The sequence below is a fragment of the Miscanthus floridulus genome, chromosome 19 (assembly GCF_019320115.1).
Source record: "Miscanthus floridulus cultivar M001 chromosome 19, ASM1932011v1, whole genome shotgun sequence".
In the NCBI taxonomy this organism is placed as follows: Eukaryota; Viridiplantae; Streptophyta; class Magnoliopsida; order Poales; family Poaceae; genus Miscanthus; species Miscanthus floridulus.
In genome coordinates, this window is record NC_089598.1 from 6,357,374 (window position 1) to 6,374,136 (window position 16,763).

Sequence of the window (16,763 nt, forward strand, 5' to 3'; positions counted from 1 at the left end):
AGGTTGTTGCAACGAATTTCCGTGAATTCCTCCGATCCGAGAAATTCGTGAAATTGGAGGGCCGGTGCAACTCTCCTGTTTCTGCGTGAGTCGTTATGGTGCGTGCGCTTCAGTTCTCGCTCGCTCGCTATATACGGAGTATATAATAACAGCAACTTCCTTTATTTCTTCTCCGACGATCTATCTCGATCGATCTCTCTCTACTCTTGAGCCATGCATCTCTCTCTCTCATGATCTCTCTTTTTTTGAAAAATGTGATGATCTCTTCTCCTCTCGTACTAATTTGTTTGCTTCTTTACTTTTTTATAATTAAAAAAGTTCCCTTCATCTTCATTCATCCGAGGAAGTAAGCCTAGCTCAACTGGTTTGGTGAAAGGTATGGTAATGTACCCAACAACCCAGGTTTAAGTCCTGTCTTGATGAAATTTGGATGCCTTTTTCTTTTCTTAGTTAGCGTTTGGTTGGGAGACAAGGTGGAGTGGGATGGTCCTGTCTCTGGTATGTGGGACGGGACGACGGCTCCGCACGGCCGCACCGCCTCCACCGCGTCCTGTTGCCCCGCGCTAGCGAGCTTGGCCACGCACCACCCCACCGGCAAACCTGGCTGTGGGCTGCCCGGCGCCTCCTCCTCTGCGGCGGCGGCGGCGGCAAGGCCGGCCCCAGAGCTCGCACGGGTCCGCGCGGCTCATCGGGGGCGGAGCTCGCCGGTGCCAGGCCTGGCGGCGCCAGGGGCGGAGCTCGCCCCATGGCCGCACGCCAGGGCTGGGGCAGAGCTCGTGCTCCCATAGCCGCATGCCGCGCCGAGGCTCGGGGCTAATGTGCGCCCAGCTCTTCCCCTCCGTGTCCGACGATGAGCTCGCTTTCTTCATCAACTCCGGCGTACGGCGTGTCCTCTTCTTCATCAGGCTTCTCTTCTTCGTCTCCGCGCTCGAGCTCCTCTTCTTTCTCACGGGCTCGCTCGTCCCATGGGGGATGACCCCGTCCGCCAAATCTGAGGGGACGAGCTCGCCCCCAGATTCCATGGAATAACCTAGGTGGGATGTGCTTGACTCTGATTGTCCCCAAACCAAACACCTAAAATCTGGGTTCATCCCACCCCCATCCCATCTTATCCTTGAACCAAACACTACCTAATGATTAATGAAAAAACACCTAGGTTGGATCTCTTTTTTTTTTTTGTTCGTTCATCTTCATTCATCAGCTGTTGTCACTCACCTTTGGCAGGTTTCTGTTTGTTTGAGTTCCGTGTGTTCTTGCAAAGTTGCTTTCCCTGCTCTCTGGTTAATTAGTATATATAGGGTAGATTGTTTTCGGCCAATTTGCTAGGTTGTTTGACGAATTTTAAACTTAATTTGGAACCCATGCATATGCATATATGGATGGATGCATCGATATTTATATTTATATATAATTGGCCATCGAGCAAGAAGGCAGGTTACCCTTTGCCTATGAATGCATGGCACTGGAGTCGTTGTGCTGCTCGGACATTGACATATATTCCTGGTTTCCTCTCTCGGATCGATCGGAAATATCGATCAAGCGGGACCAGGCGAACATTTCTCTCATTTTACTTGTTTGTGGTTTAGAACTCACTCCAATCCATGTTTTATTTGTTTGTGTTTTGGATCTCTCTCCGATCTATTTAAGGTTTTGTTTGGATGCATATGTAAAGTGGATCGAGATGCCACTTCAATAGATGTGAATTGAGGTTGATACATATGCATTTAAACAAGCCCTTTATTCATTTGTGTTTTGGAACTCTCTCATATATCCATGTTTTTGTGTTTGGATTTCTCTCCGATCCTTATTTGTTTGTGCTTTGGAACTCTCTCCGATCCATGTGTTTTGTGTTTTGGATCTCTCTCCGATCCATGCAGTCTAGTCTGCTATGGCTGGCTGAATTAAGTAGTTCGCTGAATTAAGTTCTAGTGTTTCTTGCTATTTTGGTTTTCAAGCTACGACTCGTCTATAAAAATGTGTGGTTTCTGTGTCTCCATTACTCTCATTTGTGAGGAGAACAAAAATAATAATAAGATGAAAATGTAAATTAACTGTAATCCAATATTATAATATAATAGCCACCTTAATAAGATGACAATGTAAATTAGTATATATTATCCAAAATCATGCGCTGAACGGGCAAACTGATGTTAGTTTTGGAACTGCTGATCGATCATTGGAAACAATGCACATTACCGTATTAGGATTGGAAACTTAACAGAAGAAAGCAAAAATCTGAATTCATTCATAAGAGGAAGAACAGAAATGAAGACAATTTTTTTTGAAAAGCAACCGATAATTTATTTTATTAAGAAACAGGAGGGGTAGCCCCCCTACTGATTTAAAATACATTAATAACAGAAGAAGAAAGTGTTAATGATAACATACTAGAAGAAGAAGAAAAAGATCTAGAAAGGTATATTTGTACAAACTTTTCATTTGGGCAATTCTATGACTGTAAAAAGGGATCTAATAAATAAATAAATAAAGGTACAGTAAAAAATTAAAATTTTCTTGTCTCAAACCATGACGCTATCCATGCGTTGAGTCGACCACGGACCAGAAGGCCTGGGTGGTCCTCTTCCAGGCCGGCCTGGATTCCATCAATCCGGGCTGGGCTGGTGGATCCCTTTTATTATTCCTTGCTGCGGCGGCGGCTGAGGCTCTTCTCTTCCATCCTCTCCTCTCCCTCCCGGCCTTCTCCCTTCTTCCTCTCTCTCCGCCTCCGGGCTCCCGTCCCGCCCGCCGATTCTCCTGCGCCGGCCCACACACCACTCCGCACTGCAAATCCAACACTTCCGCTTCTTCAAGGTAGGCTGGGGGACAAGGCAATCAAGTGAAGTGAGTTTCATGCTTAGATTCCTCTGTTCATTATTAATTCCTTCTTCTCCGTCAACTGTCATGCTACTCGGTACTCACTCACAACCACCATCTCAACTTGTTACCCTACACATTCTGTACCTAGTACAATGTTTGTTTATTCCCTCTGCTTGGTACTGAAGACCACGAGATTTTGATTCTTCCACCACCTCTTCCTAATTAAGAGAGAGAGAGTATAATCCCCCCCCCCCCCCCCCCCCCCCCCCCCCCCTCCCTGTTTATCCAAAATATGTTTTTTTTGTCATTTCAATGAGGTTTGATTTCCCTCCGTAGGGTTTCGTTTCCCACACCACCGCCAAAACTGTCCGCGAGTTACCCCTTTTTCTGAGGGTTCTTCTTCACCTGGTTGGTTGGTTACCTTGCTGCAAAATTGCAAACTTTCTTACTCACTCCTACGGTCCTGCCCTGCTCAATTCATACTTTTAATCATCACACCACATGCCTGCCCACTCAAGTATAGTTGCTTTGCATCGACTTGCCTCTGTTTGGCAGTTTAGTATTGTTATTATCTCACGAAGAATGATGATGGGTCGGCAGTGCCTTTCTCTGCTTTTTGCAGTCCACTTTCTTCTTTGGGGACAGGAAACAGAGGGCTAGTACATCTGTATCCCTCCCTTAGTTGCTGCCTGCTGCTTACCCCGTGGGGGGGGGGGGGGGGGGGGGGGGGTGTAATGAGATCTATGCCATAAACTTCACTGATTTAAAAAGATTCCATTACAAAATCCATGATACTACTAGTATTTTCGAAAGAATTACCGTCTCAAACAAATAAAAAAGAATTACAAAGATAATAGAACTAGTAACTCTGACCTGATGGGATCAGGTTGTTGCAACGAATTTCCGTGAATTCCTCCGATCCGAGAAATTCGTGAAATTGGAGAGCCGGTGCAACTCTCCAGTTTCTGCGTGAGTCGTTATGGTGCGTGCGCTTCAGTTCTCGCTCGCTCGCTATATACGGAGTATATAATAACAGCAACTTCCTTTATTTCTTCTCCGACGATCTATCTCGATCGATCTCTCTCTACTCTTGAGCCATGCATCTCTCTCTCTCATGATCTCTCTTTTTTTGAAAAATGTGATGATCTCTTCTCCTCTCGTACTAATTTGTTTGCTTCTTTACTTTTTTATAATTAAAAAAGTCCCCTTCATCTTCATTCATCAGAGGAAGTAAGTCTAGCTCAACTGGTTGGGTGAAAGGTGTGGCAATGTACCCAACCACCCAGATTCAAGTCCTGTCTTGGACAGAATTTGGATGCATATTTCTTTTCTTAATGATTAATGAAAAACCACCTGGTTCCTCCGAGGTTGGATCTCAATTTTTTTTTGTTCGTTCATCTTCATTCATCAGCTGTTGTCACTCACCTTTGGCAGGTTTCTGTTTGTTTGAGTTCCGTGTGTTCTTGCAAAGTTGCTTTCTCTGCTCTCTGGTTAATTAGTATATATAGGGTAGATTGTTTTCTGCCAATTTGCTAGGTTGTTTGACGAATTTTAAACTTAATTTGGAACCCATGCATATGCATATATGGATGGATGCATCGATATTTATATTTATATATAATTGGCCATCGAGCAAGAAGGCAGGTTACCCTTTGCCTATGAATGCATGGCACTGGAGTCGTTGTGCTGCTCGGACATTGACATATATTCCTGGTTTCCTCTCTCGGATCGATCGGAAATATCGATCAAGCGGGACCAGGCGAACATTTCTCTCATTTTACTTGTTTGTGGTTTAGAACTCTCTCCAATCCATGTTTTATTTGTTTGTGTTTTGGATCTCTCTCCGATCTATTTAAGGCTTTGTCTGGATGCATATGTAAAGTGGATCGAGATGCCACTTCAATAGATGTGAATTGAGGTTGATACATATGCATTTAAACAAGCCCTTTATTCATTTGTGTTTTGGAACTCTCTCATATATCCATGTTTTTGTGTTTGGATTTCTCTCCGATCCTTATTTGTTTGTGCTTTGGAACTCTCTCCGATCCATGTGTTTTGTGTTTTGGATCTCTCTCCGATCCATGCAGTCTAGTCTGCTATGGCTGGCTGAATTAAGTAGTTCGCTGAATTAAGTTCTAGTGTTTCTTGCTATTTTGGTTTTCAGGCTACGACTCGTCTATAAAAATGTGTGGTTTCTGTGTCTCCATTACTCTCACTTGTGAGGAGAACAAAAATAATAATAAGATGAAAATGTAAATTAACTGTAATCCAATATTATAATATAATAGCCACCTTAATAAGATGACAATGTAAATTAGTATATATTATCCAAAATCATGCGCTGAACGGACAAACTGATGTTAGTTTTGGAACTGCTGATCGATGATTGGAAACAATGCACATTACCATATTAGGATTGGAAACTTAACAGAAGAAAGCAAAAATCTGAATTCATTCATAAGAGGAAGAACAGAAATGAAGACAATTTTTTTTGAAAAGCAACCGATAATTTATTTTATTAAGAAACAGGAGGGGTAGCCCCCCTACTGATTTAAAATACATTAATAACAGAAGAAGAAAATGTTAATGATAACATACTAGAAGAAGAAGAAAAAGATCTAGAAAGGTATATTTGTACAAACTTTTCATTTGGGCAATTCTATGACTGTAAAAAGAGATCTAATAAATAAATAAATAAAGAAACAGTAAAAAATTAAAATTTTCTTGTTTCAAACCATGACGCTATCCATGCGTTGAGTCAACCACAGACCAGAAGGCCTGGGTGGTCCTCTTCCAGGCTGGCCTGGATTCCATCAATCCGGCTGGGCTGGTGGATCCCTTCTATTAATTATTCCTCTTATGAGATTTATGCCTTTAAACTTCACAGATTTAAAAATAATCCATTACAAAATCCATGATACTGGAACCATATTACCACTAAAAAATTCTAGGTTTTCACTACCTCCGATCATAATTAGATGACATTTTGTCTTGTAGTTAGTTACTTTTTGCAGTCCGAAAACGTCATCTATTTATGACTGGAGGGTGCAGTACAGAATTTCATGATATTTCTATCGGTGTTTCTCTATAATGGCGTATTTCCCATTTTATGAATAGTAGTGGCTTATTTCAAAACTTTAAGATTTATAATGATGTGAATCTAATTGTATACCAGGGGCTTATCCATTCTCAGTCACCCTGTTTAGCTTTCCACAACATTGCTCCCTTGCTTCATTTCTTACCTGTCATACGAAATCGTTTCATTTCTTACCTGTCATGTGAAATATATTGCGCTCTATGTATGTGCTCATTTCCAATTTCTTGCAGCTCTAATGCCAAAAGAACAGGATGGATCCCCCAAGGTGCGCCACCCAGAATTCCAAAGGATGCGCGTAACTCTCACCATAGGCGTCATTGGTCTCTGTGTCACAGCATACATTCTTGGTGCTTGGCAAGGCACCTCAAACGGCATTAGCTCTTCCTTAATAAGTACGAGAACCCAGTGCAAAGATCATGTGCGGTCATCTGGTGCTCGCCTTGATTTCCAAGCCCACCACCAGGTGGGCTTCAATGAATCGGCGCTCGCGGTGGAGAAATTCCCACCTTGCCAGCTCAAGTACAGTGAGTATACCCCTTGCCAAGATCCAAGGAGGGCTAGGAAGTTCCCAAAGAAAATGATGCAGTACAGGGAGCGGCACTGCCCAAAGAAACAGGACATGCTCCGATGCTTGATCCCTGCGCCTCCAAACTATAACAACCCCCTCCAGTGGCCAAAAAGTCGCGACTATGCTTGGTTCAATAACATCCCTCATCGGGAGCTCAGTATTGAGAAGGCTGTTCAGAACTGGATTCATGTCGAGGGAGACCTGCTTAGATTCCCTGGAGGTGGCACCATGTTCCCACATGGTGCCGATGCTTATATTGATGACATAAATGCCCTTGTACCATTAAATGAAGGCAACATCCGAACTGCGCTTGATACTGGATGTGGGGTGAGTGACTGGAGCAATGTTTCTATGATATTGTCTGTGATTCCTTCTCAGGATTTGGGGATGATAGTATCTTTGCTGCTGTACAGGTTGCAAGCTGGGGTGCTTATCTTATGAAGAGGAACATCATCACCATGTCTTTTGCGCCAAGGGATTCTCATGAGGCACAGGTACAGTTTGCATTGGAACGGGGGGTACCAGCCATGATTGGAGTGATAGGGACTGAAAGAATCCCATATCCCGCTAGAGCATTTGACATGGCGCACTGCTCTAGATGTTTGATCCCATGGAATAAGCTTGGTAAACTTGTTTCCTTATTTGTTACGGCTTGCAGTTACATTACATCGAACACAAACTGATTAAGATAATTCCACATGATTTGTCTGAATAGACGGCATCTATCTAATTGAAGTGGACAGAGTTCTTAGACCAGGGGGCTACTGGATCCTCTCTGGGCCTCCAATCCACTGGAAGAGGCACTACAAGGGGTGGGAGAGGACAGAAGAAGACCTGAAGCAAGAGCAAGATGAGATTGAGGACTTGGCAAAACGGCTCTGCTGGAAGAAGGTCATAGAGAAAGGTGATCTTGCTATATGGCAGAAACCTATCAATCATGTAGAATGTGTTGACAGTAGGAAGGTCTATGATGCTCCGCAGATTTGTAAGAGCAATGATGTCGATTCTGCTTGGTAAGATTTCTGCTGCTTTACTCTCTTTTTGTGAAGTATTTGCTCAATTGGTTGCAGCAGCTCATCCTGATCTGAACAATTTAGGTACAAGAAGATGGACACTTGCATATCTCCTCTCCCAGATGTGAAGAGTGAAGATGAAGTTGCTGGTGGAGCCCTTGAGAGATGGCCAAAAAGGGCATTTGCTGTTCCCCCAAGAATAATTCGCGGTTCAGTTCCAGGCTTCACCCCTAAGAAGTTCCAAGAGGATAACAAGGTGTGGTCAGAGAGAGTGAATCACTACAAGAAATTGATTCCACCACTGGGCAAAAGACGATACAGGAACGTGATGGACATGAATGCAGGGATAGGGGGTTTTGCAGCTGCATTGATGGAGTACCCTCTTTGGGTGATGAATGTTGTGCCTTCAGGCTTGGCCCATGACACCCTCGGTGTTATTTATGAACGAGGGTTTATTGGCACCTACCTGGACTGGTGTGAGGCTTTCTCAACGTACCCAAGGACCTACGACCTTATCCATGCTGATAAAATTTTCAGCAGTTACCAGGATAGGTAAGGAATATCTTTGCTGTTCAGTTTTGCTCTAGAAATTTTCTTTCCTGCATTCACTTCATACAAGACGTGTGGTTTTCTGTGTGATGTCTTTCTTTTCTGAGGGCCTTCTTTGGTAACAAGGTTGTAAAATGTCCAGCTTAAGCAAGTAAATACTAACGATGGAGTGGTCGCAGGTGTGACATAACGTACATCCTACTGGAGATGGATCGGATTCTAAGGCCTGAAGGGACTGTGATCATCAGGGACAACGTGGAGGTGTTGGTGAAGGTACAAGCTATCACTGGAGGCATGAGGTGGAAGAGCCAAATCATGGACCTCTCTGGTCCATTTAACCCTGACAAGATCCTAGTGGCAGTCAAGACTTACTGGACCGGGAAGCCCGTGGAAAAGCAATAATTGCCGCCTTGGTACTGTTTTTCATCTGCGAAAATCTAGACATGACTTGCTTGTAAGGTCTGTCTTCATTGCCATTTTTTAATCTAGCTTCAGGATATCTGTATATAGGAGGCATGTGGGCCATGTAGCTGGAATTGGTATCAAACATCTTCATTAGCCACATAGCATGTATGTGACACATTGCAATGGTGTATAAGATGTTCACTCATATTTTGATGCGCTATTGCAATCTAATAAGCTGATGCCTGATGTGACAAAAGGAGATTGTAACTGATAATATGTTCCTGTCAAAAATACGATGACAAGGTTGCGGTACAGACGAATTCTGTGATGAAGATTATACTATGGCCAAGTGCTGTGAAAAAAAAAAGCATAAAAACTCTCTGAACCGAAGATAGCGTCTCCATGCAGATGTGTGTGTGCCCAGATAATCTATTGGACCATCAAGACAACTAAAATGAGGGCTCAAGGCTCAGTAGGAAGCCCAGGCGGCTGCTTCAGGGAATGAGAGACCTGGAGGAGCTGGAGCCGATGCACCACCCTGATCAATGATACCAAAGTGTGCCAGGAGCTTCGTGATGAGGACGCCTGCGACATACGACAACCCGGAACTGCTGAATCCAATGGACAGGTAGTAGAGGAGGGTTGTGAAGTATGTCCTGGGCCTCTTAACATGCGCCTTTCCAATTGCGAGCAGCGCTATGCACAGGAGAGATACAGCAGCGACCACCAACATTTTGTTCTCTCTGTTGTCACTCGTCCTGAATGACAGTCCGTAGATGACTGGTGGCAGCAGCCCGAACAGGATGTATGACAGTATGGCTATCACCATGTGCAACTGGTACTTTGATCGCCTTCCCAGCTCTAGCCAGTAGTGCCCCACTTGCTCACTGCTTTCAGCTACATCTCCTGTGTTTCGCAGATCAGCAATCTGTTTGTGACAAAGGAACCTTCAATTTGTGAGATGTCTGTCTTGCATGGTCATCGCAAAGAGATTGTGTAAAATTCAGGCAAGAACAGTATGTTACATTGTGGTAAATTACAGGAAGTCCACCAATAAGGTTTGCTATACCCAAGATGAATAGATCCACTGCAGATGAACAACATAATAGCATTAAAACAAGGGGAATTTGGGTGATGCCATCCAATTAATGCAAGAACCAAGAAAGAAACTTACAAGTCTTGGCACCACTTGCTGCTGCTGCTGATACAACTGAGAGGCTTGTGATTGATTCAACAAGGCCACCATACACTATTGCTTTCAGTATATCCCATTCATCCCTTGGAGCTGATGATGCAGGAACTGGTATCTCAGCCTCAGGGACTGCCAATACTGTATGAGGTGGAGCTTCTGGCTCAGCTGGTTGACGAATAACTGAAATTGGTTTCTCAACCATCTGGCTGTCCAATCCTGCAGGCCGTCATCATTTACTATATAAACAAAATAATCTCAAATACTGTGGTACAATACTGTATGAGGTGGAGCCAAATGTAGCTTAATTAATTTTGTGCATATGAACACTACATGTAAAATGAGCCTCGGAATACTGTGAACGAGATATATGACAAGCAAATACACCATACCCGGCAAAACTTTTATTGGTAGTACTGGCTCAAAAAATGGTTGGCTGAAAAATGGGCTGTTATCAGAGGGTGCCGTTATACCTTCCAGAATATCTGTAACAAGAAAACAAAAATGTTACCAATGCAAGCATGCATATTCTATTGATATAGTTTATACAAATTAACAGATCTACCTTATTTTTTACCTAGGTGCATCGAATCAGTCGCAGTATCACCAGAAGCCTGCGAGAGAGGAATTTGCTCTTGGCTTGCTCCGTTTCGCTGCACAGCTATCACATTTCCTGCCTCTATTTGCGTGAATTCTGCATAAGAGGTTTATAATTTTTTATTACTCTTTTTCATCACATTCTAATGCTAGGTGTCTTAAACAAACTGTGGTGCTGCAAGTAACATGTGTAAGTTAATGAGTCTAATTTCCTGATAGTTGTTGTCTAATTAATCAGACCTACCTTCTTTGTGACCTAGACTGGTATCAGTTTTAGTATCACCAGCAGGCTGTGAGAGAGGAATTTGTTCTTGGTGCGCTCCGTATTGCTGCACATTTACAACATGTACTGACTCTATCTTCGTGGATCCTGCATAAGAGGTTTATACTTTTTCGTTACTCTCTTTCATCACATTGATGAACTAGCTGATTATACTAGTTCTGAACATTGAGGCACTAGCTGATTATACTAGTTCTGAACAAACTGCAACATGGGTAGTTAGTGAGGCTAAATTTCCTGACTTATTATCTGGTTATTTCTAATGAAAAAAGAAAAGAGTGTTACTGCATAAGTATTAAGCTCCGTGTAACATGGTAATATCTTACCATTTCAGCAGCATCACAGCATTATTGTTTTTTTTATTAAGGAAAAACTTTAGAATTACTCCACAGTTTGCAAGTAGAAATTTCAGACGTCAAAACAACATGGTAGCTTTACTGGCACAGCCTCTAGGGCTCTAGGCAGCTATAGATTACCTGACATGCCAATAAAATTGTGCTTTCTGAACCCAAAAATATTATTATCCCATAGCTGGGTGCTCATGATGGCATGTTCTATAGAGAAACAAACCTGTCACGACTGTAGATGATGCGTGGAATTGACTGAACGACTGTTTTACTTCATTCGTAGCAGTTGTAGTTTGGGATCCAGCTGGTGATGGTTTCTTCGATTGTTCTGCTGGTGTGTTGTCTTCAACTGAAGTTAGAGGATCGGTCCTCTGTGAATCACTTAATAATGGCTCCTCCAATGAATCTGTAACATACTTGTTGATCAGAACCTTAGCATGTATTACTACCCTTCAGACTACAGTGCTCATCAAAAAGTTACTTTATAGTTCGTAACAATGCCATTGGTCGAGAAACTGTCATATGCTCATAGCACCAAAAGTAAGACACCAATGCTGTAATTCCTTCATGAGCTTCTGATGGTAACGAGCAGAAGAAAAAAAAGAACACTTATAAAGAGGAACATTTGTTACTCTGGGAAAGCCTGGTAACTTTTTTTCGTTCAAAAAAAAGCCTTGTAACTTTTTTTTAACAAATAAAGCCTGGGAACTTTTAAAGTATGGTAGATTAAACTATAATGCAAATCAACCTGGGTTTTGTACTACAGTGATGCTACTAGGAAAACACCCTGAAGTACATTATACATTACAATACCTGCATTATTTGATGGCTTTGGACTATCTGCTGTCTGGAAACAAGAAAGAAGCCAACTTCCACAGTTTTCAGACGTCTGTTGTGAAGCAGAAGAATGCTGAACTTGAACTTGTTGGTTTATATCCCTCCTTTCAAATATACGGAATATATTAAAATTGCAACCTGGTGGCAACAGAAATATTAAACTGGCACATTAGAAATAATATCTACTAGTAATAACTGTAGAAGCACAGGTACATGGAGTTGTGATTAAAACTAAGATAGGAAACTACAGTCAACACTGAGGTGTCATAGCACAAATACCTAAATATGTTTTATCTATCTCATTCTTCCAACAAGAAACTTACTTATGTATGGATCAAATCATGCAAGGCTTTCAGTCTTGTTTCTTGTACAGTTAAGGTACCCATGTTTAATTAACCATGATCTACATATCTCAAACTACAGAAGAAATAATTTCTGATTTATTATTTGTAGATCTACAGCCATAAGTACTCATGTACTGATGCTAATTGAGCTTAATTGAAAGCATGATTGCCTGGGAGAAAAAGACTAAAAAATATAAACGTTCAGATGTAAATAATAACTCAGATATTAGTTGATGAAAAGGAGGAAGGCACATGTAATGCGTGGAGGCAAGTTAAGTGATACCTGTTGGGATGAAGAAAGTGAAGCATAGCAAGCATCTAAATACTTCGGGCGAGTGTTCATCCACTGTTTGTCTTGGAACATTGGCAGAAGGCTCTACAAGCTGTGGTCTTTTTGGTGTTTCCTTACGTGCATCTGGTCTTACTGTTCTCTTTCTCTTTTTAAGGATGACCCTTCGAGTTATGCAGGATTTGCAGTTGGGGCAATAGAGGTCATGGGTTTCTTGCTCGTCCAGAATCTTCTCAAGATCATACTCTTCAACTTTCACTTCACCCTTAGTGACAATTTCATCCTTCTCAACTTCAATTTCATGAACTTCAGATGCAGTCGTGCTGCCACTGGAAACGTCAACAGAACCACTCCAGTTTGGCAAGATGTGTCTAGCATCACGGATGGTTGTAATCAGTTTCAGTCCATCTGCAATGGTCACGGTTTCACTGCTGCTGGAGATCTCATGCACACCATTAGAGTGTGAACCATTTTCCAATTTGCCATTGTTTGAACTGTGGTTAGTTTCTTGAGCGCTGACGTTGTCCTGTTTCTCAATCTCTTTGCTTTGTGCACCTGAAGTTTCGTTTGCGTTTTCCTTTTGGCCACCAACTTCTGTAACTTGGTTCTCAGCACCTAGTTCAGTAGCATGACCAGAGACTGAAAAAGAAATTAGAGTAGCGATGTCAGTAGTACTAGCTGAAACATTGAGAAGCTACTCTTTTGTTTGGCATATGTAGAGATTCTGTTTTGTGCTGTAAGACCTTTGGGAAGAGAGGACAGGACATGAAAAGAAAATCAAGCCGGACTGACGAATAAATGAAAAGAAAGTTTGAGAAGCTAATCGCTAGGTAGTGGTACCCATCCTACGTGTGTGAGCATTCAAGACTAACCTCTGTGTGGCGGATAATATAATGGTTTGTTGTGAACTAACGAATCAAGATTGCTGGCAATTTTGCAGTGTCCCTGATGGTCGAGGATATCAACTGTGCACGGACCACTCAAGCGGTGAGTCCAATCGCAGTGCCGGCACTTCCATAGACCTTCAGTCAAGAAATGGAAAGGTAATTTTATGATGTGCTGTCTAACCTTGCACGAAGTTTTATCTGCATCCCTGTTTTCTTTTCTTGTGCAGCACTGGCACTAAATGGCTAGTAGTATAAGGAAGGAGCTTTTGATTTGACAAGGCTGTGGATAGGGATGGACACACATACTAAAACCTACCTTGGGCGTCCTTGTAAACAGACATTAAGAGTGTCTTGTCGAAGGTGGGAGAGTAGTTGCGAAGAAAGAAGGAAAAGATGAGAGGAGGGAGGTGTATAAACGTACAGGTTGTTATTGGATTGGAAGCACAGGAAGTAGGTGCACAGCCCTATTGGTTTCGCTAAAATTTAGCTTATGCTAATTTGCTGTGAGAGAAAAACACCGTTCTTTCGCTGAAAAGTCCTGACGTGTTACTACTGTCCAAGCGTAGCGTATCTACAAGGCCACTGGCATAGGTGAGGACTGAATAAGCTGAGAGAGAGGCTTCCAAATGAGGCGTGCGTTACAATACAGCTAAAGTTTGTTTGGTGCAGGCAATGCGACGAAATGGAAGCTGTGGACAGGAACTGTGAGGAGATGAGAAGAAAAGGGACAGGGGAGTCGTCAGACGTGAGCGAGGAAGCCAAACGAATGACCATGAGTCAGTCTGTACTGCACATTGCTGATATGTCGTCCGGATCCAGCGCAGCGCAGCGCAGGGAAAACATGTGCTCCGGTGCTCCCCGTGAAGAATTGTTATACATCTTCATACTTGGTATATCTTTAGCATGCATTTTCTTGTAAATTTTTATGATTTATATGAAGAAGAAAAAGGAGAGGAATACAGAAGGCCCGGGTCCAGTATCTAATCTGTGTACAAAGTGCACCTATCGTTTGATACTTTGATGGAAGCCACAGCCCACCACAGGTGATGGTGATAGTGATAGTGATAGGCTCATCGTCAGAGAAATTAAAGCAGCAGCAGCAGCAAACATATTGTTGGTTGAGTTGATACAAGGAAGGCACGGCACAGCTGAGAGTTAGAGGATGAAGGCTCATCTCATCAGTGAAAGAAATTGAAGGATGGAACAATAGTAATAATAATAATGTATGCTAATTGCCCACTTTGTAATTCAAGGCTAAGCTATGGTGTTTTGGTGTGTAGCATGAATGTTGGTTTGGCAAACCAATAATAAGCAGAAGCAGCAGAAAGTGGTGAAAACGAGTGGGGGCAGTGCAGGTGCGGTGCAACAGAGGAGGTACAGGAGTTGAGTGAGTGAGAAGGAGTACAACTCTCTTGGATTGGAATTGGATGGAAGTGAAGTGAAGTCAGTAGAGAAATATAAACAGTTGAGGCAGTGGGGTTGGGGGCCCTCTACTCGATCTACCCGAATCCTAGGGCGCGTTTAGTTGCCCCCAAATTTGGCGCCGCCTCAATTCCTTTAGACACTATAGTACACTGTAGCATTTTGTTTGTATTTGGTAATAATTATTCAATCGTTGACTAATTAGGCTCAAAACGTTCGTCTCGCAAAGTACAATCAAACTGTGCAATTAGTTTTTTATTTCGTCAACATTTAGTACTCCATATATGTACCACAAATTTGATGTGACGGAGAATCTTCTTTTTATATAATGTCAAAGTTTGCATTTTGAGGTAACTAAGCCTATTGTACATTTGTACTACCGGAGTACTATGATTGAGGCAGGCACCAAAATCCATATCCCCCACAGCCACAGGACAGGACAGGACAGGACATTTTTTAGGAAGGAAGGAAAGAAGGAAGGATGGAAGGAATGTAAGGAAACAAGAAGACGAAGAAGAGGAGGAGGAGGACGGAAACTGCAACTAACAAGGCCTTGTTTAGATGCTAAAAAATTTGACAAAATGTTACTATAGTGACTTTTGTTGGTATTTGACAATTAGTGTCTAATCATAGTCTAATTAGGTTTAAAAGATTTATCTCGTGAATTTCATCTAAACTATGTAATTAGTTTTATTTTTTATTTATATTTAATGCTTCATGCATGCATCTAAATATTCGATGTGACGAGAAATCTTGAAAAATTTTGCAAAATTTTTTGCAACTAAACTGGACCCAAGTGCAATGAGAGAAGAGGAGAACTGCAGAAGACCTTTGGTTGGATCCAAGAAGATGCTCTGGTGGTGAGGAGCTTGGCCTTCCTCTTCATCCTCTGCTGCTGCTGCTGCTGCTGCGTCGGAGCCGGAGCCGGAGGGCTCCAGGTCCAGGTCCGCCATCGTCGTCGTCATCTTCTTCTTCTTGCCGTTCCTCTCCCTGTCCCTGGTGTGCAGGAGGGCGGAGTGTCTTCCTCCTCGGCCTCCATGAGGAGCTGTGGCTGCTGCTCCTCCTTGAGCTCCAACGGCGGCCTCTCTGATGCCTAGATTGGATGGAGACGAGGACGGACATGGTGTGGGATTGCTTTGCTTCCTTTATACTAGGACTAGGAGGGAGGGATGGAGGAGGTGTCCGTCTGGCCGAGCAGCAGCAGGAGAAGCAGAGCAGAGCAGAGTCGTGGTGCGCGTGAAGGAAAAGGAACTGATCAACTGAACGAACGTGAATGAATGATTGATTGATTAATCAATTAAAGGGAATGAATGAATAATGTCTTGTTGGGCTGTCATCAGCCGAAATGAAGACGACGACGACGGATTCGGCGAGAACCGGGAGGCGGGAGGCGGGAGGCGGGAGGCGGGAGGCGGGAGGAACAAGCCGCCGCTGGCGGCTGCTGCGGACTGTCACTGTGCAGTGCAAGCGCACGCAGGGAAACGAGACGAACGCAGGAGGGAGAAAGAAAATGTGAGTGAGAGAGCCTGTGAGGACACACGAGACTGACCTGCCTGACGACACCAAAAAGGGAAATCGCTTGTACTTGCACGCTTGAGTAGTGGGCCCACGCGGCTGCAGCTGCACTCCCCTTCCCCACAGGCCACAGGTCAGGTCAATACAAGATACGAGTACTCGCTCGGTCAATTATGGATTCTGTGCTAGTCCTTTTAGTTTGACTTCGATCAAATTTATAAAAAATAGTATTATTATTTGTGAATCTAAATAAATTTATTATAAAAATATATTCTATTACTAATCTAGTGACGTTTATTTTGTATCACGAATGTTAGTATGTTTTTATATAACTCTGGTCAAAATTTAAAATGTTTGAATCCTCAAAAAGCGAGAATTGGACTGAGGTACTGGTATTGGTTAATGGTTGGACCAGCACAGCACTTAGGCCTTGTTTAGTTGGCTAAATTTTGGAAATTTGGCTATTGTAGCATTTTCGTTTTTATTTAGCAATTAGTGTTCAATCATGGACTAATTAGGCTCAAAACGTTCGTCTCGTAATTTCCAACCAAACTGTGCAATTAGTTTTTTTTCGTCTACATTTAATGTTTCATGCACGTATCGCAAG

At 42.8% G+C, this 16,763-nt stretch overlaps 2 protein-coding genes across 4 annotated transcripts; one reads left to right on the forward strand and one right to left on the reverse strand.

Annotated features, from left to right (window-relative positions):
- Positions 1-361: 361 nt before the first annotated feature.
- Positions 362-8,668, forward strand: LOC136527445 (probable methyltransferase PMT17). Of its 3 annotated transcripts, none has more exons than XM_066520181.1 (6): positions 362-376; positions 6,145-6,809; positions 6,896-7,106; positions 7,198-7,495; positions 7,580-8,047; positions 8,224-8,668. In XM_066520181.1, the coding sequence occupies exons 2-6, from the start codon at positions 6,150-6,152 to the stop codon at positions 8,444-8,446; spliced, it is 1,860 nt and encodes a 619-aa protein (XP_066376278.1). In that variant the 5' UTR covers positions 362-376; positions 6,145-6,149; the 3' UTR covers positions 8,447-8,668. The 3 variants fall into 3 exon arrangements, with proteins under 3 accessions (XP_066376278.1, XP_066376276.1, XP_066376277.1); XM_066520179.1 differs by lacking the exon at positions 362-376 and adding an exon at positions 2,692-2,811; XM_066520180.1 differs by lacking the exon at positions 362-376 and adding an exon at positions 2,698-2,841.
- A 102-nt stretch (positions 8,669-8,770) lies between these two features.
- Positions 8,771-15,758, reverse strand: LOC136529501 (membrane protein of ER body-like protein). Its single transcript, XM_066522572.1, has 10 exons — positions 15,471-15,758; positions 12,327-12,971; positions 11,676-11,837; positions 11,086-11,268; positions 10,480-10,605; positions 10,216-10,332; positions 10,031-10,123; positions 9,624-9,857; positions 9,475-9,536; positions 8,771-9,377 (listed from the first exon to the last, which is right to left on the reverse strand). Exons 1-10 carry the CDS (start codon positions 15,604-15,606, stop codon positions 8,919-8,921), a joined length of 2,217 nt encoding a protein of 738 aa, XP_066378669.1. The 5' UTR covers positions 15,607-15,758; the 3' UTR covers positions 8,771-8,918.
- Positions 15,759-16,763: the final 1,005 nt, after the last annotated feature.

Coding starts and splice junctions, on each gene's coding strand:
- LOC136529501 (XM_066522572.1), bottom strand. CDS start 15,606: ATGACGACGACGATGGCGGACCTGGACCTGGAGCCCTCCGGCTCCGGC. Junction 11,269..11,675: donor AAAGCCATCAAATAATGCAG/GTATTGTAATGT, acceptor AGTATGTTACAG/ATTCATTGGAGGAGCCATTA. Junction 10,333..10,479: donor CAGTCTAGGTCACAAAGAAG/GTAGGTCTGATT, acceptor CCTCTTATGCAG/AATTCACGCAAATAGAGGCA.
- LOC136527445 (XM_066520181.1), top strand. CDS start 6,150: ATGCCAAAAGAACAGGATGGATCCCCCAAGGTGCGCCACCCAGAATTC. Junction 6,810..6,895: donor CGCTTGATACTGGATGTGGG/GTGAGTGACTGG, acceptor GCTGCTGTACAG/GTTGCAAGCTGGGGTGCTTA. Junction 8,048..8,223: donor TTCAGCAGTTACCAGGATAG/GTAAGGAATATC, acceptor GAGTGGTCGCAG/GTGTGACATAACGTACATCC.